The sequence below is a fragment of the Gopherus flavomarginatus genome, chromosome 20 (assembly GCF_025201925.1).
Source record: "Gopherus flavomarginatus isolate rGopFla2 chromosome 20, rGopFla2.mat.asm, whole genome shotgun sequence".
Taxonomy (NCBI): domain Eukaryota; kingdom Metazoa; phylum Chordata; order Testudines; family Testudinidae; genus Gopherus; species Gopherus flavomarginatus.
Genome location: NC_066636.1, coordinates 23966562 through 23992224, shown reverse-complemented (window position 1 = coordinate 23992224; position 25663 = coordinate 23966562). Strand labels below are relative to the sequence as shown.

The 25663-nt window shown below is 64.3% G+C and overlaps 1 protein-coding gene across 1 annotated transcript in view; it reads right to left on the bottom strand.

Moving 5' to 3' along the window:
- Window positions 1-25663, bottom strand: part of NPR1 (natriuretic peptide receptor 1) — a 34943-nt gene that overhangs the window by 8199 nt on the left and 1081 nt on the right. Inside the window, exons 2-13 of the mRNA XM_050930707.1 lie at window positions 17916-18115; window positions 16357-16470; window positions 16007-16142; window positions 15010-15101; window positions 14673-14808; window positions 12949-13033; window positions 12464-12584; window positions 11868-11942; window positions 8270-8347; window positions 3541-3645; window positions 1278-1349; window positions 753-912 (exon numbers count right to left, since the gene is read on the bottom strand). Of these exons, the coding sequence (XP_050786664.1) occupies window positions 753-912; window positions 1278-1349; window positions 3541-3645; window positions 8270-8347; window positions 11868-11942; window positions 12464-12584; window positions 12949-13033; window positions 14673-14808; window positions 15010-15101; window positions 16007-16142; window positions 16357-16470; window positions 17916-18115 (1374 nt within the window). The remainder of the gene's footprint in view (window positions 1-752; window positions 913-1277; window positions 1350-3540; window positions 3646-8269; window positions 8348-11867; window positions 11943-12463; window positions 12585-12948; window positions 13034-14672; window positions 14809-15009; window positions 15102-16006; window positions 16143-16356; window positions 16471-17915; window positions 18116-25663) is intronic.

The following is a 25663-nucleotide window of genomic DNA, read 5'->3' as shown; positions in this document are numbered from 1 at the left end:
GCGGGGGGGATGGAGTGGCCAGTGAGGGTCGGGGGGCGGCATGGCTGGGATGGGGGAGCCGTGGCTGGGCCCAGTGGGGGTTGGGGGCCTGTGGCTGGTGAGGGTTGGGGGGACATGGCTGGGACCAGCAGGGAGGGATAGGGGAGGGCGTGGCTGGTGAGCGTCGAGGGGGTGGCATGGCTGGGATAGGGGAGACCGTGGCTGGGCCCAGCAGGGGTTGGGTGCCCGTGGCTGGTGAGGGTCAGGCGGGGCATGTCTGGGACAGTGGGGAGGGATGCGGGGGCCGTGGCTGGTGAGGGTTGGGGGGGGGGCATGGCTGGGACCAGCAGGGAGAGATGGGGAGGTATAGGGCTGGGCCCAGTGGGGGTTGGAGGCCTGTGGCTGGTGACGGTTGGGGTGGCATGGCTGGGATCAGCAGGGAGGGATGAGGTGGCCAGTGAGCGTCGGGGTCGGCTTGGCTGGGATCAGCGGGTCGGGGATCGAGTGGCCAGTGAGGGTTGGGGGGCGGCATGGCTGGGATGCGCGGCCCGTGACTGGTGAGGGTTGGGGGGCGGCATGGCTGGGACCAGCGGGTCGGGGATTGAGTGGCCAGTGAGAGTTGGGGGGCGGCATGGCTGGGACCAGCGGGGAGGGATGGGGCAGCCGGTGGCGGGACCCAGCAGGGTCCAGGCTGAGTGAACAGGCTAGAGTCAGGCTGTGTTCACCCCGAGGGGACCCCCCCCGCCCGCTTCCAGGGGCGCCGCAGCCCTCACTGGCGAAGAGCACATGGGAGTCGTCTGAGTCGGGGGCCAGGCGGAAGCTCTCCAGCCCGTAGTCTGTGATCTTGAGCACGAAGCGACTGTCCACCACGCAGTTGGAGGACTTGAGGTTGCCATGGGAGACGATCACCCCGTTGTGCAGGAACAGCATCCCCTGGGGGGGGCAGAGAAGTGGGGTGGGGGGTGCTGGAGCCTCAGCCTGGGACCTTCTGCAGTGAGGGCCAGATCCCCTGCCAGGCCTTGCCGGGGGGGCAGCAGAGCTGGTGCCTAGGTCAGAGCTGGGCTCAGAGGCCCCATGGGGAAGGCAAAGGGCTGCGTATGGGCACTGGGCAATGCAGGGGCACGCAGGTGGGGAGGGGAGGCAGAGGGCCTGGGGGCTGCTGGGGGCCGGGTGCTACAGGGGGCAGGCAGGGGGCAGCCAGAGAGCTGGGCATGGGAGGCTGGGGGCTGCGGAGGCAGGCGGGGGGTTGGGGGGGCCAGGGGCTGGGCGCAGGGCACAGGCGGGAGGTCGGCCATTACCTTGACGATGTCAGTGGTGAGCGAGTACCGGAACATCCAGTCCAGCGTGATGCTCTCGTTCTCCAGGATGTCCTGCATGGGATGGGCACAAGCACAGAGAGGGGTGGGGGCTGAGCCGCTCTCCCTCCTCCCCCCAGCTAGGGCTCTGGATCCTTCTGCAATCTCCCCCCAACAGCCCCATCTCCCCACCAGCCCCGGCGGTGGCACCAGTGAGACTTGCTGGTCATGGGGGTGGGGGTGGCACCGGACCAGGCTTGGCTGGTCTATCCTGGTGCCAACCCCTGGTGTGGGCGCGGTACTGAACCAGGGCCATGTGCAGCTGGCACTGGAGTAGGGGGGGCTGCGCTGGTGCAAAGCGCATGTGGCACGGCTGGGGCTTGGCCACCCGCTGACGGTCCAGGGCAGGCCGGGTGGAGGGGAGTGAGGGACTTGACGGCTCTCCATGTTCAGAGAGAGCTGGAGAATAAGGGAGCATGTCCCCATGGCGCCTGGCTGGCCGACAGGGAGCCCCACGGCCAGTGGGGTACCCGGCAGGGACCCCCGAGGCCTCTCTCTCAGTCATTAGAGGAACTGTACCTGTGCCAGAGCGCGCGGCCAGGAATCCAGGCCTGTCACGAGAGAGGAAACGTGGGAGGGGAGCGCCCTCCCCCCCATAAATCATCCTGCTTGGAAACAGCCCCGGCGCCAGCACTCGCTGGGCCCTGGGGGGGCCCAGCCGTGCCCCCTCCTTTTAATTCAGACACTGCCTCCGCCATCGCTGTTGCAAAGCGTGACCCTCCCAACACGGGGACCGTCCTGCTGGGGCTCGGACAGGCCTGCCCACTGCTCTGCATGTTTGCACTGAGTCCAGCCTGGACACTAGGTCACAGCCCTTCTCCTCCCCTCGTCGGCAGGGGATCGGTGCCTGGAGACCCCACCCAGGAACGGCAGCACGCAGGGCGCTGGGCACCAGGCCTGGGGGCTCCTCAGCAATCCCATCGGGCCCCTCCCCTGCTGCCCCAATGCCTTCCAGCAGGCTCTGCACAGCACCCGGCAAACCTTCACTGGCTGCCACATGGAGCCTCCCCGCCATCCCAGCTGGCTGTCAGGCCCCCTGCTCTAACCACTGGACCCCACTCCCCTCCCAGAGCCTGGGAGAGAACCCAGGAGTCCTGGCTCTCAGGCTCCCTGCTTCCACCCACTGGACCCCACTCCCCTCCCAGAGCCTGGGAGAGAACCCAGGAGTCCTGGCTGTCAGGCCCCCTGCTCTAACCACTAGCCCCCACTCCCCTCCCAGAGCCCAGGAGAGAACCCAGGAGTCCTGGCTGTCAGGCCCCCCCGCTCTAACCACTAGCCCCCACTCCCCTCCCAGAGCCCGGGAGAGAACCCAGGAGTCCTGGCTCCCAGCCCCCCCCGCTCTAACCAATAGCCCCCACTCCCCTCCCAGAGCCCAGGAGAGAACCCAGGAGTCCTGGCTGTCAGGCCCCCTGCTCTAACCACTAGCCCCCACTCCCTTCCCAGAGCCCGGGAGAGAACCCAGGAGTCCTGGCTCCCAGCCCCCCCCCGCTCTAACCACTAGCCCCCACTCCCCTCCCAGAGCCCAGGAGAAAACCCAGGAGTCCTGGCTGTCAGGCCCCCTGCTCTAACCACTAGCCCCCACTCCCCTCCCAGAGCCCAGGAGAGAACCCAGGAGTCCTGGCTCTCAGGCACCCTGCTCCAACTCACTGGACCTCACTCCCCTCCCAGAGCCCAGGAGAGAACCCAGGAGTCCTGGCTGTCAGGCCCCCTGCTCTAACCACTAGCCCCCACTCCCCTCCCAGGGCCCAGGAGAGAACCCAGGAGTCCTGGCTGTCAGGCACCCTGCTCTAACCACTAGCCCCCACTCCCCTCCCAGAGCCCAGGAGAAAACCCAGGAGTCCTGGCTGTCAGGCCCCCTGCTCTAACCACTAGCCCCCACTCCCCTCCCAGGGCCCAGGAGAGAACCCAGGAGTCCTGGCTGTCAGGCCCCTCTGCTCTAACCACTAGCCCCCACTCCCCTCCCAGAGCCCAGGAGAGAACCCAGGAGTCCTGGCTGTCAGGCCCCCTGCTCTAACCACTAGCCCCCACTCCCCTCCCAGAGCCCAGGAGAGAACCCAGGAGTCCTGGCTCTCAGGCACCCTGCTCTAACCACTAGCCCCCACTCCCCTCCCAGAGCCCAGGAGAAAACCCAGGAGTCCCAGCTCCCAGTCCCATCCACTACCCACGACTGCATCTCCTCCATCCCATAGCCCCTGTGCGGCGATACCTGGAGGCTCCCGCGTGGGCAGTACTCCGTCAGGATGCAGATGTTTGGGGGGTCCGTGCAGGCTCCGACAAAGCGGGTCAGGTGTTCATTCTGGACGTCCCTCATCTACAGGGGAATGGAGAAGGCAGGATTAAGGGGAGGCCGCTTGGAGTCCCTAGCGCCTTTCCTCCCAGAGTGCTTTGCAGGCCACTCACCCAGCACTGGGATGCAGCCGCCTCCGAAAGGCATGTGTGGGGCAGGGCTGTCTGTGCCCCATCGCTGCCCATGGGAGAGGGGCCCAAGCGGGACAGTCCCCATGTTGGGAGGGTCACACCATTTCTACAAGGGACCCCTCACTCAGCTCTGAGATGCAGCCACCTCTGGGGTGGGGCTCAGCAGCTGTTTAAACAAGCAGAAACTGTGGAGGAAGCCTCTGCTCAGCCTAATGAAGGATTTATCAGGCCAGTCAGGTGAGCAGGAAATTGCTTGGCTGGCATCCAAGCGCGTGATATTTATGAGGCGAGCTGAGTGCGGGTGGGGTCCAAGGTCGCTCCGTGATCAGCAGCCCCAACTTCTTGTGCTGAATTCCAGTCCCAAAAGCAGAGGAATGACCCAATGCAATGCGCCCCCCCCCCACATCTCCAGCTGTAGCCAGATGTTGGGAGATGCAGCGCAGCACCCTGCAAGCCAGGCCTTGCGTATGCACAGGACATGGGGATTGTGGAACATGTGGCCAGTTTCCTCTTGGCCTGTCACCTCCCCACTCCTCCCGCTGGCTCAACCCCTGCATGTTTTCCCCACAGCTGGCACAGGGACAGAGGGTCCCTGGCCAGCCCATACATTTAAAAAGACCCGATGTGCTAAAACCTTCCTCCATATGCGGGGGCAGAGGGAACGTCCCGGCTCGGCAAGACGCTGCAGGAATTCACCTCCCACGCTGCACTAGGCTGGATGCCCCATGGATTGGGGTGGCTCTAACCCGGGAGCTCTCCCTGCCCCATGGCTGTGTCACCATGGTCGGCGTCTCCCCTGGAGCCAGGACCGAAAGGGAACAGGGCCCATAAGCTGCAGTCATGGCTCTGGGGCCATGCACGGGTCACTGGAGCTCCGGCAGAGGGGCTGAGACTTGGCCTCCCTCAGCCCAGCAGGGAAAGCAGCAGAGATCCCGGTTCCGAGGCTGGGGGAAGCATTGTGATCACGTCGCCGCCCCAGGCCAGAGCGCTGCCCCACGTCAGTTACAAATCCACCCCCCATTCGCCACCTTGTCTGAGGCGGGACAGCCAGATGGGTCATGCGGCCGCCAAGTCTGGATGGGGTCTATCATCAAAGCACCCTCAGGCCTAGCTGGTGTCCCTGGCCAGGGGTTATGGAGCCTCCACCCCTGTCCGGCCTGAGGGGGACAGACAGCCCCCCGGCCGGTGCAGGAGCCTGCGCTGGGGGAGACTGGCCCACACAGGAGGCCTCGTGTCCAGCCAGCGAAGTCCCATCCAACTGCACAGACTCTGCCGGTCCTGTCCTGCCCTGGCCCCAGGCCCCCAGCTGCAGTGCCAAGGCTGGGCCACGTTCGGGAGGGGCACCTCGCTACTCACTGCCGCCAAGCACCCACGGCTCCAGCTGATGTCAACAGCATCGCCTGGTGCCCGGGCCCAGGGACCAGCTTTCATAACGCCCAGCAGCTCCCATGGGTCTGATTCGGGGGAGGGAGGGGAGCCGGACTCCAGGAGCCTGAAGTGGAGTGCTGGTAACCAGCCTCAACCTCCAGCAAAAGTCAGGCCTTAACCACTCCATGCCTCAGTTTCCCCATCTGGGAAGTGGGGAGGCTACTGCCCCCGCATGGGGCCTGGCAAGCGCCCCATACGGCAACCAGGGATCCAGGAAGCTCCCCCTCCTTCCAGTGCTGCCCCTTGGCTCAGGCTGATTTCTAATTAGCAAGGAAAGGACAGTGGCTTCCCTGCAGCTTCCTTGCTAATGAGTAATTAGCCTGTGTGTGGCAGAGGCCCTGCTGATAACCTGAGCCAGCCTCGTCTGCCTGCCAGGGAGCAGGTCCCTCCCCTCGGCACAGAAAGTGCCCGCGTGTGCGACGCCGCCTCCTGCTGGTTCCCCAAGGAGCCTGAGGAGTTTACTGGGGGCGGGGAGCCCTAGGAGTGGCTGCCACCCAGGACAGTCCTTTGGCCTGTTCAGCCCTTTCTCCTGCCCGCTGCAATGGCCCACTGGTAGACTGGCTGGGCCAAGTGGCCAGGCCCTGCTGGGCTGACGGGGTGGGGGCTGGGGCATTTTGCCTCAGGCAGCAGCTGAGAATTGCCCCCACCCCGGTACTCATCCCAGTGCACCTCAAAGCGCCAGGACAATCTGTCCTGACGCTGGGGCCTCAATGGCGTTGTGATGCCAGCAGCAGCTGCTAGTGGTGGTGTGTCACAGAGTTCCCAGGCGATGCTCTGGAACTGCTCCCCACCAAGCCAGGCAGGACTTTGGGGAGCCTCCTCTCCCTTGGAGCAGCCTGTCTGCAGGGCAAGGAGCTCACACGGCTTCACCTCCTGGGTCTGACCTTGGAGCATTCAGCATCCTCTGCCCTCCATGCGCTTCCCACAGCGAGCCCCCCCCAGCGGGGTCCTGGGGAAGCCACAGGGTCCTGCCCCCCCACTTCGCAGTCAGACGTGACTCTCAGCCAGCCAGTAACACAGAGGTTTATTCGATGACAGGAACAGGGTCTAAAACAGAGCTTGTAGGTACAGAGAACGGGACCCCATTCTGGGGCCCAGTGAGCCAGACCCCCACATCTGCCCTCACTCCCCGTCCCCAGCCAGCTCCAAACTGAAACCCCTCCAGCCCCTCCTCTCTGCTCAGCTCCTTTCCTGGGCCAGGAGGTCACCTGACCTCTTTGTCCTCCCACACCTTTAGCACCCCTAACAGGGGGGAAAGGCCTGGCCATTAGTTGCCAGGAGACAGAGGGTCGGCCCACACAGTATTCAGAGGAAACATTAAGTACAGTCTTACTTCGTCACACGGGGTCCACGTGCTCTGGCTCCTCCTCTTTGCACTGATGCCATCCCCTAGTGCAGACACGCTATGCACCTCACAGCGCTGCCGCACGTCCACACTAGGGCTTTGCACTGGCACAGACACCTCCCACAGAGCCGTGTCCCTCTGGGGTCTGGTCCTGCTGATTCACACCTCCCCGGGCGAGCCAGCAGGCAGCCGGAAGCGGAGCTGGATCAATCCCAGCTCACCAGGTATCCTGCAGCAGTGAGTCCCACATGTGGACTCGCAGCCTGTGAAAGTGGCACTTTGCCTTTTGCCCCCACTCAGGCCTGCCGGCGGCTGCTCCACACCCTGGTGCCCAGCACAGCTTCGCAGCTGCCTCGCACAGGCCAGGCAAATAGATCCCCTGTCAGGGATTCTCCAGGGGTTGGATGCAAGTGCCTCAAGCATCAGCAGGAGCCCCCAGGCAGCTCCCAGCTCCAGCTACCCCCCCCCCAGGCGTTGCCCCGGGCCCCCTGCTCCTTGCACAGCCACTTACAGCAGCTTCAGCCCCCTGCCCCCTGGCTCCGAGGCAGGGCGGCTTAGGAGAGCCCCTCGCACACAAAGGGGAGTGGGGCCCAGAGCAGGGGGGCAGGACATGCCAGGCTGGGTGGTGGCTGCAGCCCGGACCTGCCCACAGGCTCCCCTGCAGGGACACTGCACTGACCCCTCCCGCCCCAAATCCTCCGCTAGGGACTGATCGACCCGTGCCAAGAGGCCGGGGCACAGAGGCTGGAGGGGGCTCTCCCAGTGCCTTTGGCTGGCCTCATGGATCTGGGGGGCAGCTGCAAGCACCAGAGACCTGCCCTGCCCACTGGGCACCTGCAGGAGGCAGCAGGCTGCCAGGTCCAATGGGAGGGGCCAGTCGGAGCCTGGGAATTCAGTGGGTGCACGTGACTCTGCACACGTGTGAATCCGCACACGCGTGTGCATGGCCAGGGAAGGCTTCAGGCTGCGCTCCCAGGAGGGAGCCAGGGCAAGGCCGAGTGCTCGGCTCGCTCAGGGCAGGCTGGGCCGCGGAGGGCTAGAGCGAGGGGCACTAGTGTCTCCCGGCGACGTCTCTCCCGCACTGCCCTGCTCCCCCTCGTCCTCCCCCACGCGGCCCCCGGGGTGTGGGTGGGACTCGCGCCCAGAGGCCCAGCTCCGGGCGTGGTGGCTGCGGCCCAGGTCTGGGGCTGCCAAGAGGCTCTTGGCATGAGGCTGGGTGGGGGGGGGGGGGCAGTATTTTTCTCCTCTCCAAACACACGCGCACAGGCCCAGGCACTATGAGAGGCAGCAATGGGGATGCTGGGTGGGGGTGTGTGTCAGACTTCACCCCCCCCACTACATTCTGGCAGTGAATAGCCACTGCAGGGGAGTGGCGGGCTGGGCCCCAGGGCAGGGAGGGGTCCCACCAACCGCCTCCCATCCAGAGAATTTGGGAGCTGAGTCCAGGTCCCCCCCAAGCTGGGTTCTGTGCAGAGGGAGGAAGGCAGAAGGCAGGGGAGCCCAGCCCAGCCCCCTGCTTGCGGGTGCTCTGAGGGGGGGCCCCACAGTGCATGTGGGCAACTGTGTAACGTGGCCCCTTTGCCAGCACCGCCTGGATCCTCAGCCATGCGAGCCGGGAAGCCCCCGCAGAGCCGAACAGAAACACACTGAGCCCCAGCAGACGCCCACTCGGGCCGAGCCCCAGAGCCAGCCGCACCGAGCCCCTCAGCCCAGCCACCTGCCCGTGCACTGGCCGAGTACCTACATGTTTCAGCTCAAACAGCACCTTCCGCGTCAGCTCAATTCTCTTCCGATTGATGTGCTTCACCGCCACGATGTTCCCCTGGAGAAAGAGATTGGGGGGAGCTCAGACGGGGGGTAGGCCCTGTACCCTCACCCCCCGGGCAGCTGTTTAACATTTATGGACACTGATGGCCAGGGGGAAAGCACAGGCTACTGACCCTGCCCCACTCCCCCCAGCACAGCGCCCCCTACTGACCCCGCCCCGCTCCCTCTACTGACCTTGCCCTGCTCCCCACCCCACTCCCCCTATTGACCCTGCCCTGCTCCCCATATTGACCCCGCCCCCCTCCCCGCAGCACAGCGCCCCCTACTGACCCTGCCCCGCTCCCCCTACTCACCCTGCCCTGCTCCCCATACTGACCCCGCCCCGCTCCCCGCAGCACAGCGCCCCCTACTGACCCTGTCCTGCTCCCCCTACTCACCCTGCCCTGCTCCCCACCCCACTCCCCCTACTGACCCTGCCCTGCTCCCCATATTGACCCCGCCCCCCTCCCCGCAGCACAGCGCCCCCTACTGACCCTGCCCCGCTCCCCCTACTCACCCTGCCCTGCTCCCCATACTGACCCAGCCCTGCTCCCCGCAGCACAGCGCCCCCTACTGACCCTGCCCCACTCCCTCTATTGACCCTGCCCTGCTCCCCACCCCACTCCCCCTATTGACCCTGCCCTGCTCCCCATATTGACCCCGCCCCGCTCCCCGCAGCACAGCGCCCCCTACTGACCCTGCCCCGCTCCCCCTACTCACCCTGCCCTGCTCCCCATACTGACCCAGCCCTGCTCCCCGCAGCACAGCGCCCCCTACTGACCCTGCCCCACTCCCTCTACTGACCCTGCCCTGCTCCCCACCCCACTCCCCCTACTGACCCTGCCCTGCTCCCCATATTGACCCCGCCCCGCTCCCCGCAGCACAGCGCCCCCTACTGACCCCGCCCCGCTCCCCCTACTCACCTTGCCCTGCTTCCCATACTGACCCCGCCCCGCTCCCCGCAGCACAACGCCCCCTACTGACCCCGCCCCGCTCCCCCTACTCACCCTGCCCTGCTTCCCATACTGACCCAGCCCTGCTCCCCGCAGCACAGCGCCCCCTACTGACCCTGCCCCACTCCCTCTACTGACCCTGCCCTGCTCCCCACCCCACTCCCCCTACTGACCCTGCCCTGCTCCCCATATTGACCCCGCCCCGCTCCCCGCAGCACAGCGCCCCCTACTGACCCTGCCCCGCTCCCTCTACTGACCCTGCCCTGCTCCCCATACTGACCCCGCCCCGCTCCCCGCAGCACAGCGCCCCCTACTGACCCTGCCCCACTCCCCCTACTGACCCTGCCCTGCTCCCCACCCCACTCCCCCTATTGACCCTGCCCTGCTCCCCATACTGACCCTACCCTGCTCCCCACCCCACTCCCCCTACTGACTCCGCCCCGCTCCCCATACTGACCCCGCCCCGCTCCCCGCAGCACAGCGCCCCCTACTGACCCCGCCCCGCTCCCCCTACTCACCTTGCCCTGCTTCCCATACTGACCCCGCCCCGCTCCCCGCAGCACAGCGCCCCCTACTGACCCCGCCCCGCTCCCCCTACTCACCCTGCCCTGCTCCCCATACTGACCCAGCCCTGCTCCCCGCAGCACAGCGCCCCCTACTGACCCTGCCCCACTCCCTCTACTGACCCTGCCCTGCTCCCCACCCCACTCCCCCTACTGACCCTGCCCTGCTCCCCATACTGACCCCGCCCCCCTCCCCCCAGCACAGCGCCCCCTACTGACCCCGCCCCGCTCCCTCTACTGACCTTGCCCTGCTCCCCACCCCACTCCCCCTATTGACCCTGCCCTGCTCCCCATACTGACCCCGCCCCGCTCCCCGCAGCACAGCGCCCCCTACTGACCCTGCCCCGCTCCCCCTACTCACCCTGCCCTGCTCCCCATACTGACCCAGCCCTGCTCCCCGCAGCACAGCGCCCCCTACTGACCCTGCCCCGCTCCCTCTACTGACCCTGCCCTGCTCCCCCTAGCACAGCACCTCCTACTGACCCCGCCCCACTCCCCCTACTGACTCCGCCCTGCTCCCCATACTGACCCTGCCCCGCTCCCTCTACTGACCCTACCCTGCTCCCCGCCCCACTCCCCCTACTGACCCCGCCCCGCTCCCTCTACTGACCTTGCCCTGCTCCCCACCCCACTCCCCCTATTGACCCTGCCCTGCTCCCCATACTGACCCCGCCCCGCTCCCCGCAGCACAGCGCCCCCTACTGACCCTGCCCCGCTCCCCCTACTCACCTTGCCCTGCTCCCCATACTGACCCCGCCCCGCTCCCCGCAGCACAGCGCCCCCTACTGACCCCGCCCCGCTCCCCCTACTCACCCTGCCCCGCTCCCTCTACTGACCCTGCCCTGCTCCCCCCAGCACAGCGCCCCCTACTGACCCTGCCCCGCTCCCTCTACTGACCCAGCCCTGCTCCCCGCAGCACAGCGCCCCCTACTGACCCTGCCCCGCTCCCTCTACTGACCCTGCCCTGCTCCCCACCCCACTCCCCCTACTGACTCCGCCCCGCTCCCCTTACTGACCCCGCCCCGCTCCCCGCAGCACAGCGCCCCCTACTGACCCCACCCCGCTCCCCCTACTCACCCTGCCCTGCTTCCCATACTGACCCAGCCCTGCTCCCCGCAGCACAGTGCCCCCTACTGACCCTTCCCCGCTCCCTCTACTGACCCTGCCCTGCTCCCCACCCCACTCCCCCTACTGACTCTGCCCCGCTCCCCGCAGCACAGCGCCCCCTACTGACCCCGCCCCGCTCCCCCTACTCACCCTGCCCTGCTCCCCATACTGACCCCGCCCCGCTCCCCGCAGCACAGCGCCCCCTACTGACCCCGCCCCGCTCCCTCTACTGACCCTGCCCTGCTCCCCACCCCACTCCCATTGACCCTGCCCTGCTCCCCATATTGACCCCGCCCCGCTCCCCGCAGCACAGCGCCCCCTACTGACCCTGCCCCACTCCCCCTACTCACCTTGCCCTGCTCCCCATACTGACCCCGCCCCGCTCCCCGCAGCACAGCGCCCCCTACTGCCCCACCCCGCTCCCCCTACTCACCCTGCCCTGCTCCCCATACTGACCCCGCCCCGCTCCCCGCAGCACAGCGCCCCCTACTGACCCCGCCCCGCTCCCTCTACTGACCCTGCCCTGCTCCCCCCAGCACAGCGCCCCCTACTGACCCTGTCCCGCTCCCTCTACTGACCCTGCCCTGCTCCCCGCAGCACAGCGCCCCCTACTGACCCTGCCCCGCTCCCTCTACTGACCCTGCCCTGCTCCCCATACTGACCCAGCCCTGCTCCCCGCAGCACAGCGCCCCCTACTGACCCCGCCCCGCTCCCTCTACTGACCCTGCCCCGCTCCCTCTGCTGACCCTGCCCTGCTCCCCACCCCACTCCCCCTACTGACTCTGCCCCGCTCCCCGCAGCACAGCACCCCCTACTGACTCCGCTCCCCCTACTAATCCCCCCCACTCCCCGCCCCACTCCCCACAGTTCCCGGCTGCTCCTCTGTGCGCTCAGGCAGGATCCCTGCACCCACCTTGTAATAGGCCGTCTTGGCATAGACCTGGAACTGCCCCTCCGTGATCAGCAGGGAGCCGTAGTTGGAGCCTCTCTGTGCAGAAGCAAGCACCGGTGTGAGAGGGGGCACGGCCAACACGCCCCCTCCTGCAGGGAATGGAACCCCAGGGTTTCTGGGGCACCCCCCTTGCAGCCCCCGGGGAACCCTCCCTCCCATCTCACCTCACCACTCCTGCTGCAGGGGCTGGGGGGGAGGGCAGTGGCTTGGAAGGGTGACAGTGGCTGGAGGGGGCCCCAGCAGGCCCTGGGGACTCAGAGCCAGCTGGAGCCTGGGCGCCCCCAGCCCTCCTCTTCCCCCCGCACTGCCCGTGGCTCCCTCCAGCCCCTGGCCTGGCTCAGCAGCTGCTCAGGGCTCCCTGACTGGATTTACTTGTAATTAACCTCCCTCGATCCACAACTGTAAGCAGGGGCCCTGGCCTGGCTGCCTTCGACCAGAGACGCCCGCAATGCAGTGCCGGCTGGAGAGGGGGTCCCTCGGGGGGGCTGCTCGGCCCAGGGTCCCAGCTGGACACCACACCCTCCTCCGCCAGGCCAGCCGAGCCCCGCGGGGCTCACCAGGGACAGGGTCAGTTTGCTTCCGGTGCTGCGCAGGTGTTTCTCCAGGCTGCTGGACTGGACGTCCTCCCAGCGCACACGCCACAGCTCGGCCGCCAGCTCCTTCTCCAGATTCAGCTTCCTGTGCCGGGACACACGGGGGGGGGATGTGAGAGGGCACCAGCCCAGCTCCTAGTGCCCCCCACGCTGCTAGTTATCTGTATGGGGGTAGCACCCGCCCAGCCATGGCCAACCACCCCCTTGGGCCAGGTGCTGCCCAAACCCAGGACAAATAGCCCCTCCCGGCCCCAATCCCAGCTCCACCCCCTGGTGTCTCCTCCCCCCACATCTGCCTGTAAAGCAGGAGCATTTCTCCAGCATCACTTTGACCCCCTGCCCCTCTCCCTGCATTTGCAGTAAAGCCCCCCGCCCCACATCCCCGTCCCTGCATCCTGGCCAAGGTTACCCAGATGAATCCCCCTCCCCGGCCCAGCCCGGGGGTGCACCTGTAGATGAAGAAGGAGGTGACGGTGATAATCAGCAGGATGAGGCTCACCATGACAGAGAGGATCTCCAGAGTGGTTAAGCTGGCTGCAAAACAAGGGAGGTGGGTGTGATATTATTGATATAATCTGGGACCATATAGAACATGGTTGCAACCAAGGTCCTGTAGTGGCACCGAGTCTTGTATAAAGGGGGTCAAATGAGGTGTCTAAGACCAGGTTCTGGGTTGCTGGTTATGATTATGCTGCCTGTGTGCATGTGTCATTTTGTTGTTGAAGTTATGAATATTGGCTCTGTACTGTCTGCACTTCAAACTTGTGCTGTGCTTCTGGGTGACACCCCAGACAAGTTGGTGTTAGCCCTGCCTAGCCTGCTTGATGGCCCATTAAGGACCATCAGCTACATAACTGACCCATAGAGAGAAGGCAGATACACCTTGTAACTCAGCAAAGTATGCAGGGACTTGCCCATGTGACTCCAGACTCCATTTTGCTGTAATTTTCCACAGTAAGAACAAAGAGGTTCTTATAACTGGAAAAGACTATAAAAGGCTGATGCCTCATCTCCATCTTGTCTTCGATCCTGCTTCTTACCTCTGGAGGGACTTTGCTACAAACTAAGCTCTGAACAAAGGACTGATGACCCATCCCAGCGGGGGATGTTCCAGAGACTTGATTTAAACCTGCAGTTTACTCCATCACTGCTACAAGCCTGAACTAAGAACTTTGCCATTACTGGATGTAAATGATTCCATTTAACCAATTCTAACTCATCTATATCCTTTTCCTTTTACGAATAAACCTTTAGATTTTAGATTCTAAAGGATTGGCAACAGCGTGATTTGTGGGTCAGATCTGACTTGTTTATTGACCTGGGTCTGGGGCTTGATTCTTTGGGATCGAGAGAAACTTTTTCCTTTATTGGGGTGTTGGTTTTCATAACCATTCATCCCCAGGATGAGTGGCACTGGTGGTGATACTGGGAAACTGGAGTGTCTAAGGGAATTGCTTGTTGACTTGTGGTTAGCCAGTGGGGTGAGACCAAAGTCGTCTTTGTCTGGTTGGGTTGGTTTGCCTTAGAGGTGGAAAAACCCCAGCCTAAGGCTGTAACTGCCCTGTTTTAAGCGATTTGTCCTGAATTGGCACTCTCAGCTGGGTCCCGCCAGAACCGCATCGTCACAGCGGGCAATGATGGGGAGCGGCTGGCTCAGAGTCCTGAGTTCGAATCCAGCCCAGGGGCTGTATGTGCTGGTCTGTGCTGGGTGAGTTTGGGGAGGAAGGGGGGTGGGGTGTCTCAGCCAGGGAAGTTCCCATGGCAACACCCACTAGGCAGCAAAGTCCAAAGTGGGTTGGGGGAGGAGCATGGGGGGGAGCGTGCCCAGTTGCTGGGCCTGTTCTGGGGGCACAGGGTACCAGGTGCAGAGAAACAGCAAGGAGACTTGTCCCACCTCGTGGCTTTGCTGGTGAGGAGCCCAGGAAGGGGGCAGCTCCCCACACTCCCATATGGGGTGCAAAGCCTGCAGGGGAGGGGGAAGGAGCCACACGGCTGGGCTGGCTGGAGGGGCTTGTTTTCATGTGGCTGGCCCAGCGTAGCCCCTCCCCGCTGGGGGAGGCTGGATTCTGCCTGTGGGAAGGTATTTGTCCTGGCAGCGCTCCAGGGCAAGGGAACGAAACCCTCAGAACTTGCTCTGCAAAGGCCGGGGGGTGGGGGGGGACGCTGGCCCCACCTTTGCGGCACAGAGGGTTGCTGTTGTCAAAGCCGCAGGGCGGGACATCCCTGGGCACGCCTTTCCCCGGCCAGTGGATCTCACGCCCGGGCACTGCCCTCATCTTCTTGGTGCTGCCATTGTAGTTGTAGACGATCTGCAGAGGGTGAGAGAGGGAGGCTCTGGGAGGGGGCCAGCAGCAGGAACACCAGGATCCCAGGCTGCCATCACCCCCTCCCCCCGGCAGCTATAACCCCCAGGCAACGAGGCCCTGGGTTCGGCTCGGAGCCATCCCAGCCCATCCTCAGGGTTGCTGCAGAGGACTTAACTGGGAGACTGGGCTCAGACACCCACTGACCTGGAATGTGCCCGATGTGGGGTCCATGTCCCACAGCGAATAGTCGCTCTCCCGGTCTCCGTTCTCATCAATCTTCAGGAAGCCAGTGACTCCTGTGGGGAAGGGGGTGTGTGAGAGACCGCGGGACCAGCCCCTTCGCAGGGCAGCACCCAGGGTCAAAGGGCAGAGGGCCCGAAGTCAGGCTTTGAGGCTACAAGTGGAGAAGGGGATATCAGGGGGACCATATGGCTCTGAGATGCAGCCCCTCTGGGGTGCGGCGCAGAGGCTGGTTATATAGGGATCCCTTGACTGGTGCTGAGATGCAGCTGCCTCTGGGGTGGAGCGCAGCAGTGCACAGCAACACCACACAGTACTGGCTAAAAAGCGAAAGAGAAACCTGCACACCGCTGGAACTGCTGGGGAATTACGCCCCTTCCCTGTGTTAGAAAGTGGCCAGGGGCTGACTCCAAAGAGCGCAGTCCCTCCCCGGGCTGGGGCCCGTCTGACAGACACTCTGGCAGCCCAGCGTCCGCGGAGGGGCCCCACCAGGAGGGGGAGCGGAGCAATGTGGATCCTAGCCAGGGCATTTGAGATGCTTTCCGGCGGGGTCCCCAGCATGGGTGCAGGGCTACGAGGGGAGCGGCTCCATCACTCCACAGCCCATCCATCTCCTGCCGAGTAGCCCGGCTCAATGGCTCTGGCCCAGCTCACGCCCCGAACCGCTAACGATACCAGCCCTGGAATTTCCGGAGAGGAGGGATGAGCGGCTCAGGGAAAGGATCCGTCTGGCAGCGCTGGGCAGGGCAGGGAGGCGGCTGACACCTGGCTCAGTGGCCAGCACCATGGGAGTCCCCCCAGAGCCTCCCTTCTCCCCGAGCTGTTCCCCAGGGCTTTGGGCTGCACAAAGGGGTCTCTGCCCCCTCCAGGGGGTCTGAGCCCTCCCAGGGGCAGTCACTGGTGACTCCTGCGTCCGTACGGCTTGGGGGGCAGGGTCTGGGCCCCGGCCGGCGGCACTTACCGTAGAAGGTGCGGTTCCACATGTGGCGGGTGATGGCGCTGGCGTTCCGGATGGTGCCGCCCTGCTGGAGGGTCTCGTTCACGGCCTGGGCGTACAGCAGCACCCCGTCATGGAAGGCCGCCGCGATGTAGTTCATCTGAAAGGGATGGGCTGGCTCAGAAGCGCTGGAGTGGTGCCATGGGCTGGGGGAAGAGCTGGGTGCCCCATACTGCCCCAGGACAGAGGGGTGACACCCCATGCACAAACTGCGGGCGAGTCTCTGTGCGCCCCCCGCCCCCATTCCCTACTGGTGACTCGCCCTGCTGTCTCTGGCCAAGGAGGGGCGGCCGGTGCCGGGGCGGGTGTCTTACCAGGCCGTCCTGCAGGGTGACGTTGAAGTGGGTGCGGGCCTCCTGCTTGAGCTGCTCCAGGAAGGGCTGGTACTCAGGGTTCTCGGGCTCCTTGCAGGTGACAATCATCACTGCCTAGCGGGGTAGAGAGCAGAGGGGCTGAGACAGGAGGCCTAGGGGAGGTGACGGGCCTGGGTTTCCCACATGGTTCCTGCAGCCTCACGGGTGGGTGGGTGCCAGGACTCCCCACGGGAGGGTGGCTGGGCTGGCTGGTGACCTGGCACCCCCCAGGGTCTCCCCCCACCACTGCCCAGCTCCCCTAGGCACTTGGCAGAAGCCTCCTCCGGGTCTGCCAGTCTGGCCCCTTCCTCAGCCCCTCTTGCTTCCAGGATCGCAGCCCGCAGGGTCCCTCAGCCCCTCCAGGCCTGGGCTCCCTTGGGAGGTTGAGGGCAGCGTCCTTCTCCCGGATTATTAATAGCCTTCCCTGGCAGTGCTCAGACCCGGGGAAATGATCTTGCTTCCTTCCTCCCTCCTGCAGCAAAGAGCAAACAGGCAGGGGCTGGCCAGAAGCAGGGAGGGTGGGGGGCACTAGTTGCCCCCATGGCCCCTGGTGTCTAGGGCAACAGAGGGGCCTGGCTGGGGCAATTTGGGCTGAGGCCCAGCAAACTCATTTCACAAGTGCATTCGGCAGGATTTGAACCCAGGGCTCCAGAGCTGCAAACAGCCCAGTGCAAGGCAGGGCACTGCCTTGGAACCTGCCCACGGCACCTTTATGCTGGTGAAGCTGGGTGCACCTTAGTACGTGTGCTAGTGTCACTGTCCTGTGCCTGGTACAAACACGGCACGTTCTGGCTGCAAGGGGGACAGCACGATTGCCCTGCTGCTCCGGCCCCAGGCACCGCGGCAGCCCCCTGAGCTAGGTACCAGCTACCCCACGTGACCACCACCACTGAGCTCAGCAGCCTGAGAGGTCATGAGCGGCCGAGGCTCCGGTAAAGTCCCCTGTGCTGCACCTCAGCTGCTTCCTACACTGGGTTCTTCCCCCTTCCACCCCGGAGCCCCTGGCATCATTGGGCCTCCCTGTTTCTACAGGCTGGCAGAGCTGCCCCCATAATCTTGCAAGGGACTCAGGCACTGACTCCAAAGCGCTGGTGGGCAGCAGGATCACTAGCCCTTCTTTTATAGATGGGGAAACTGAGGCACAGAGCCTGGCCCAATGTCACATAGCAAATTGGTGGCAGAGATGGGAATAGAACCCAGGAGTCCTGGCTTCCAGGCTCCCTTTGATAACATTAGGCCCCACTCCCCGCAGAGCTGGGAGAGAACCCAGCCCCTGCCCCGGTCGAAGTAGAAGAGCATGCTCCAGGCCAGAGCTCAGAATAGAACCCAGGCGTCCTGGCTCCCAGCCCCTTGCTGTACTTACTACCCAACCCTCTTTGAACCCATGGTGCCAGCGCAGTGACCAACAACAGGCCCAGCCGGTGCTGCCATCTCCTTGAGATCCAGGCAAGCTCCCAGCCAAACCGGGCTCTGGCTCCCTAGCTACCTGGCTGGAGGGCTCCATCCTGGGCACTCCTCACCTTAAAGGCCTCCCTGGCGTTGGCGTCGTCCTTGTCCCCGCGTCTCCAGGGCCTCTGGGGGTCAGGGAAGCGGGAGCCCTTCAGGCTGGCCCCGAAGATGTCGATGTAGAAGAAGGCGTAGTCCCCCTGCGTGAGCCCCTCATGCCAGGCCTGAAGCAGGAACTGGCGGAAAGTATCCGGGGAGCAGCAAATGTACACGACTGAAGGGGCAAGGATGGGGTTAGCGGCACCAGCCCCCGGACATGCGCCCTGTATCGCTGGGGGCTCCTCTGTCCTGGGGTGCCTGGACCAGGCTGGCGGCTCCAAGGACACTGAGGGGACCCTGGGCCGGATTCTCTCGCTCCGGCGCTGTCAGAGCCAAGGGAACCCCCATGCACCCCGAGATCCTGCCCTGACCCTAATGCTCCCCACTTCCCCCTCTGCTCTGCCGCCAGAGGAGAAGTGGCTGGACCGGAGCTGGGCAGGCTGGATGGGTCACTGCCTTGGCCCCAGCCATTCCCCTGGACGGGTTGGCAGAGTGGAGAGCTGGGGACGCCCTGTGGGGCATGGCCGGGCATAGGGGCCGGTGTGTGACCCACGCAGCCTGCCATGCACTGTGCGCACACACACTTGTGCACACGCACACCAGACACACCCTCCCCCCCAGGCCAGTGCTCCTCCTGCCCTGTGCCTCACAGCGCCCCCTGTGGAGGAGTAGCCAGGAGCCACCAGGACTTCCTGCTAGCCCATGCCAGAGCACGGGTCCAGGCCCTTGGCAGGCACAGCCAGGAAGCCAAACCCCCAGGGCTTTGCCTGCACTTTTCTCCATATTCCTCCTATGCTGAGCTGGAAAGACAACAAGCCCCCACCCCTCGCCGCCCCACCCCGCCACGAGCTGCCAGAGCCTCCTCCCCTGGGAGCCCTTCGCACTACGCCGAAGTTGTGAAATCTGGAGGAGCTGAGCTTAATGAGCTGTTCCCCAGCCTGCCTCACAAGGGCCCAGGGCCGTGCCAGGCCCCCAGGACGCAGCCCATGCCAGAGGGAGAGGGCTCAGCCTGGCTGTCCAGGCGCCCAGAGCTACACACCACAAAAGAGTTGAGGGGGAATGGGGGTGTGTGTACTATATAATGACTGAGAACCAGGACTCCTGGGATCTCTCCCTGACTCTGGCTGGAGAGTGGGGTCTAGTGGTTAGAGCAGGGGAGGGGAGAGGCTGGGAGGCAGGACTCCTAGGTTCTAGCCCCAGCTCACTCTGTGATTTGGGGGCAGGTCCCTTTCCCTTCACTTGCCCCAGCCTTCCCCCACCATGAAGGGGGCGCGTCCAGGACTGCTGGGAGGGTCACAAATGAGTGTGTGAAGCAACTCCACTTCCCTGCCTTGAAAGGCGGGTGGGGGCCCCCATAGGATGGAATCGTAGGACCGGAAGGGACCTCGTCTAGTCCAGTCCCCTGCACTCCTGGCAGGACTAAGTAGATTATAAAATTGAAGCTGTGGGCAGCAGCCCCCTGCCCACTCTTCCAGTGGCCACAATCCTCGCTGGGCCAGGAGGGGGCACGGCTGCCTGTCTGTCAGGCCGCAGAGATGGGGCCCCAGGCACTAGGGCGGTGGACAGAGACAGCCCATCCTGTTGCTCAGCCGGCCCTTCCCAATGACAGATCTATTTAGCAACAGCTGGTGTTTGTCCCTGTGGGAATAGCAGGCCCAGGGAGAGGTGAGCTGCACATGTGCGGGCACCACACCAGCTGCTTAATCCTAAAATCCCTCACTGGTGCCAGCAGCCAGGGTGGTAGTCGCCCAACCCAACCACCATCAGGACAGCCACCGCTCTGGGCAGGGCTGAGGCCATCGGGAGCTGGGGGTCTGACTCTCCACAGCCCCTGGCAGCTGTGCCCACGGGCATGCAACACCACGGCCCTGCTTGCATCCGCTGTGCCGGGGGGCGGCAGTGCCACCAGCCACAGGTGGCAGGCCAGAGCGTCCCCAGCGCAGCCAGCCTGGGAGACGATACAGGAACGAGCGCCCAGCACCAATGGGCTGGGGCCGCTCAAGACACGGGTCCAGGAGGCCAACCAGCGATCTCGCCCTGGAGGAGATGCAAAAAAGCCCAGTGCCCAGCGGACGGGGAGGGGGTCAGAGCCCACCCTCTCCTAGGCCTCAGCGGACCAGGAACATCCTGTTATTTTCCGGCCGTGCGCAGCCCGGCCCGTTGTTTCCCTGCTGCTGGCCCAGCCGTGTCAGCCAACATGGCTGGGGTCAGGGGACGAGTTCGGTCAGCGGGGCCCCGGCCAGGCCGAGTCAGCACTCGGCCCCTCCGCAGCCAGGGCGCCAGCCCAAGGGCTTCCTGTTGTGCTGACTCGGCTCCTCCTCCCCTCCAGCCCAGGCTTCAGGCCGTGATTTATCCGAGGCGCTCGCCCAGCGCCCGGCCCTGCCCCGCGGGCCCCAGCTCCTTGAGGAAACCGGCCAGGGGCAGGGTCCCAGCTCGGCTCGGAGAGCTGCCGCCGGCTGGGGAGAGACCCACAGGCCCTGAGGGGTGCATCCAGGGTGGGGTGTGGAAGGGGGCCCTGCACCCTGAAGCTGGGTGGGAGCTTTGCAGGGGGTGAGCACCCTGCCCACGACACCGCCCCCTGCTGGGGAAAGCAGAGAGGTGGGAGAGGCAGCCCAGACCTCCAGCCCTAGGCCATCCCACACACCCCCGGCCGAGGAGCTGCTCCGTAGGGCCGCTCCTTGCCCAGTCCAGTAGCAGCGACGGGCTCCGGGGAAGGTCCCTAGAGGGAGTGCGAAGCCGGGCAGGGAGCGCGTCAGGCCCCAGAAATAGCCGCCGATGAGACAAAACAAACCCAGGCAGACACAGAACAAACGTCGTGAAATACAGGCACCAGGGACAGACAGAGCTCGGCAGTGCCCTGGGAGCCAGCCTGCCCCCGGGACCCCCACGCCATGCCTGGCCCCGCAGCACCCTGGGAGCCAGCCTGCCCACAGGGACTCCCGCGCCATGCTCGGCCCCGCAAGCCAGCCTGTCCCCAGGGACCCCCACACCACACCTGGCCCCGCAGCGCCCTGCAAGCCAGCCTGCCCCCGGGACCCCCACGCCACGCCTGGCCCCGCAGCACCCTGGGAGCCAGCCTGCCCCCAGAGACTCCCACACCATGCCCGGCCCCGCAAGCCAGCCTGCCCCTGGGGACCCCCCACCACACCCAGCCCTGCTGAACTCATCTCATGCCCATGGGTGCAGCTCGGGCCCCAGGCTGGGCAGAGCTCGGCAGATAGAGCCAGTTGAAGCCAATGGAGCCGCACTGTTTACCCCAGCTGAGGATCTGGCCCAGGGACCTGGGCTCTTCACTACAGCTCTTTATACACCACAGGCCTGATCCCAGGCACAGCGACAGCCGTGCAAATCCAGAGCAAACCCAGGAACCAAGCTGTGGATTTAAACCGGGGAGCAGACATCAGGATCGATCTCTGTGTCTCTCCTACTCCTGCCACAGAGCCACACCCCTAAGAGCAAACCACAGCAGCACCACCGAGCCACTCTGGCTCCAGGCTAGGCACTGCCTCAGTTTCCATTCCTAGGGCTACTGAATAATGTCACCACAGGCTTCCCTGGGTCAGGTCACAGCCCTTCCTGGGGCCTGGGAGAAATCACAAAGCTCCCCAGCCAAGCCCCAGCCCTGCTGTGGCTTCTTCCCACTAGAGAATTTTCTCTCTACTCTCCAGCCAGCTCTGCTGGCTCCTACTGCCTACCCCGCAGCCCTCTGCCAGCCCCTGGGACTCTGTCCAACAGCAACCCCCAAGACTTCCCCCAAGGGCCTGCTTGCTCACCTGGTTTTATATCTACCCCCGAGGCCTGATTTAGCCACCTGACCTGCCAATCACGAGACTTTGCTCCTGGGGAGGTGAACTAAGTGGGTCACAGATGGGACTGTGCCCATCTCCCCTTAAAGGGCCACCTGGAACTGTATGGCACCAGCAGGGATAGAACTCACATCCTCTTGCTGCACAAGCCCAGGCACCTGAACAAAAGGAGAATTCTCATGAAGTGACTGCAGTGCAGGGCCCATGACACATGGGTGAGCTGTGGAAGGCATACAGAAACCCCCATACATTAAAAAATGAAACAGAGAAAGAGGCGGATGGCAGTAAGTGGGCTCCACGCTCCTGTATAAACAGCACAAGCTCAGGTGTGAATCTGGCACTGCCACACCTACCCGGGGGAGCGGAACGCTAAAGGAGTCGCGGCAGCACACAGGGAAGTGCCCCTCCTCCTGGAGACAAGATAATCTCTCCTAATTCCAGCCTGCATCCCTGCATTCTGCCTCCCTGGACTCCCCATTACAGGATTCTTCTTCACATCCTGACTTAAAACATCCGGCAGCGTTGCCATGGAGCTGGTACGCAGCGGCCGTGGCCCACCCCAGACAGGGCTGCATTTTGGGGACTGAGGAAGTTCTCGGGCCAGAGTCTCAAAACGATTCAGCTGCAGAAGAATCTGGCCTGCTGAGGGTCAGCTGGGGGCTGGGCTCCTTGGTTAATCTGGCCCTGAAGGTAGATGCTCAGCCCTGGAAAAGCTGGCACTTGAGGTTGGGCTGGGAGGATTAATGACATTAATTAGCACCACTGAGGCTTCCTCAGTCCTTCGCACCCTGGGAGGAAGCCGAGTCCCTCACTCGCCGGATAGAATGGCCGTGATCCACTGGCACCCTTAGAAAAATCTCTGCTAACAACATCACCTTGCTCTGGTGTGCCCTGCCCAGCCAGGGTGGGGCCCGCTGGGCATCCTGCCTGCTCTTCTCTATGGGCAGTAAGTGGGCACGGGGCCTGGCTCATCCCTCCTACAGGGAGACGTGGCTCAGAGCCGAGCTCCCCATGTCCGGCAGCCCCCCCCATGGACACTGGGCGCCCCTGGGACACCTGGTCAGACGGGGGAGCGGCTAGATGGAGCAGGCTGTACAGGGAGGGATGACACTGGCTGTGCACCCAGCCCCCTGCTGCCCCCAAGCCCAAGGTCTCTGGCTGTCTGGGCCGCGGGCCCAGCTCTCCTGGGCTTGCAGATGAAGCTGGGCAGCTGATTTGGATTCACTCCCTCTAGGCTAAGGGTGGGGGCATCTTCGGGGCAGGCCCGGGGCGGGGGACACGGGCCCTACAGAGCTGAGGTCTGGGCCAGGGTTGCTGCTTGGATTTATGGCTTGACATGGGAGGAACGGGAGGACAACCCTGGGCTGAATGCTCCCGCCATGCATCGGGGCGCTCTGCCCCCCCCAGCCCATCCACAGGGTGCTGCCCCTCCCGGCTATCACAGCGTCTCCACGGGAAGCCCATCATCATGGCACTGGGGTGCCCAGCTGTCAGACGGGCTGGAGGGGCGTCACTCTGTTCCAATCCCTGCCCCCCTTGTGCCTCCAGGGATCCACACCTCATGCCTGGGTATGGTGGGGGAAGGGAGGGGGTCATGGGCTGCTCTGTCATCCAGGGTCAGGCTTCCCAGCTGGGCCCCACAGAAGCCAGGCAGCTGTGTGGAGGCAGGGAGGCTGAATAAACAGGCTATTGCCCCCCGGGGGTATCTCTGCTTACTCCAGCCTTCCCCCAATCGCCTGCTATCCGAGCAGTGACTCCCCTCCCCCCACACAGGAATTCCTGCCTGGCTCCAACCTGGGCTGGAGCCATCGCCTGTTGACCCCCGGTTCTCATTAGGTGTGTTCGGGGAGCACTGAGATGCCCGGTCCCAGATCGGGCACTACTGCGCCAGGTGCTGTACAGACGCAGTGTGGCGACGGCCCCTGGCCCGCAGAGCTCAGAGCCTCGGTGCCGGATCCTGCTCTGAATGACGTTGGCACAAACCCAGGGCAGGAGCTGATGCAGCTCATTGCTGTACTGCGCTCCCCCGCAGCACGGCCTGGCGGTTAGCCCTGGGCCGGGCAGGCCTCTGGGGGCAGCCACGGGATGAGGCCAGGCGTTGCCATAGCAGCTTTGACTTCCAGACAGTCAGGTCTCTTGCCTTTTGTCTCAGCCAGGCCAGGAGTTGCTCTGTGGGACAGGCCATGGGGTCAGGGAGCACGGGGCAGGTTGAGGCTACGATTTTTCAGTGCCAGGGCCCAGGATTTGGTGGGTTAGAAATCCAGTGAGGGGACAATAAACCCTGGGCAGGGAGACCATCCACCAGCCTGCCCCAGCCGCCCCCCCAAAGCACATGCACAATTCCATCCATCTGCATGCGCACACGCACGTACACAACCACACATCCACGCGCGCTGCCTAATCACCAGGGCTCCTAGTTTTCTGTGATAAAACCCCAACGTTCTCCAATACAAACACAAAACTAGCCATGTTTTTCCAGCGCTGACCCTCACTTTCCCCAGCCGCAGTATACACAGGTATGCGCGGAACACGAGGTTTTGGTGACAGCCAGCAGAAGCCCATTTATCCGAGCCTGCATGATCCAGCTCTGCATAGGAACTGAGCCGGGGCTGACAGCTGTAGCCCAGGCCCCGCTGCCCATGGGAGCGCCAGATAACGGGGGCTCGGCTAAGAGGGGTTCTATGGTGCCTGTTTTTAATTTTTCACAAAAAGTCAAAGCTGAATTTTCTCTGTCAAGGGGCCAGTTCCGCGGCCAGCGGATTTCCAGGCACCCTGCGACTCAATCCGTCTCCACACTCGCACACACACAGAGACACACACCCGCCCGGGGCAGGTAGCACTGAATCCCTGCTGTGCGTCTCCGAGCCAGCAGGGAAGTTAGACGTTCCCAAGCCCAGGGCTCCGTGGTCCGGCTGGACACAAGGTGGGAGGCGAGGAGGGGGACTTTCACTGCCCATCTGTGGGTCAGCTCCCCTACATGCAGGTTTGAGCGAAGGCTCCGTCCCAGTTCCCTGCTGTCAGGGCCAGATCCAAGTCCATGGACAGTCTCCTCCTGTAGCAGGGTTTGGATCAGGCCCTTAGAGCCGAGAACCATGTGCACAAGTGTCATCTGGTTGGGGGGATTCAACGCTTGTCTCCCCATCAGGTGCGCCTGCCCCAGGCTGGGCTCTGCCCTGCAGTCCACCAGCAAAGCGCCCACCTGCCTTCTGGTGGCCAGACTGGGGCGTTTGTGGGGACTGAGAGTCTGGAATGAAAGACGCTCAGCAAAAATCCCACAGCCCCACCCCAGGGGCTGTGCACTGGGCCCCGAGCTAGCAAGCTGCCCTGCACTCTGCAGCAGCTGGGGAACGGCTCCGGCAGGGGGATTGTCCCACAGGAGCTGCATCCCCTTACATCTCCCACGGGGAGCCAGCCCCCTGCCGCTGGGGCAGAGCCCTGGGGATCGGGCTGTTGGGAAGGTCCTGTCCTGGGGGATTAGATGGGATCTGACAGGTGGATTGCACCCCCAGTGGCTTCAGCTGGGGCCAGATTCAAACCCCCAAGCAGAATTCCCCTAACCAGGGCCAGATGGGAGCAGATCAAACAAACCCCATCTCCCTGCAGCCAGACTCCCGTTGGCTATCGACTTGGGCTGGGAGGGCGCCCCGACACGTCCCGTCCAAGCTCCCCTCTCTCACTGCCTGGGGGAGGGGTGTACATTTCAAAGGGGCAGCTGACCCCGTCACCCCCATCCTAGCAAGCTCCTTGCCTTTTCCAATTCAGAGCCACCCCCAATACCGCTCGGATCCCCAACTCTGTGTGCAGGGAGCGGGGGAAACAGACCCTGCGCTGGGCTGGCTGGAACGGCAGCACACCACAAAGTTAACACAAAGCAGCTCGGAGAAAACTTTCCCCCCGGACCACTGGGAATCCAAGGG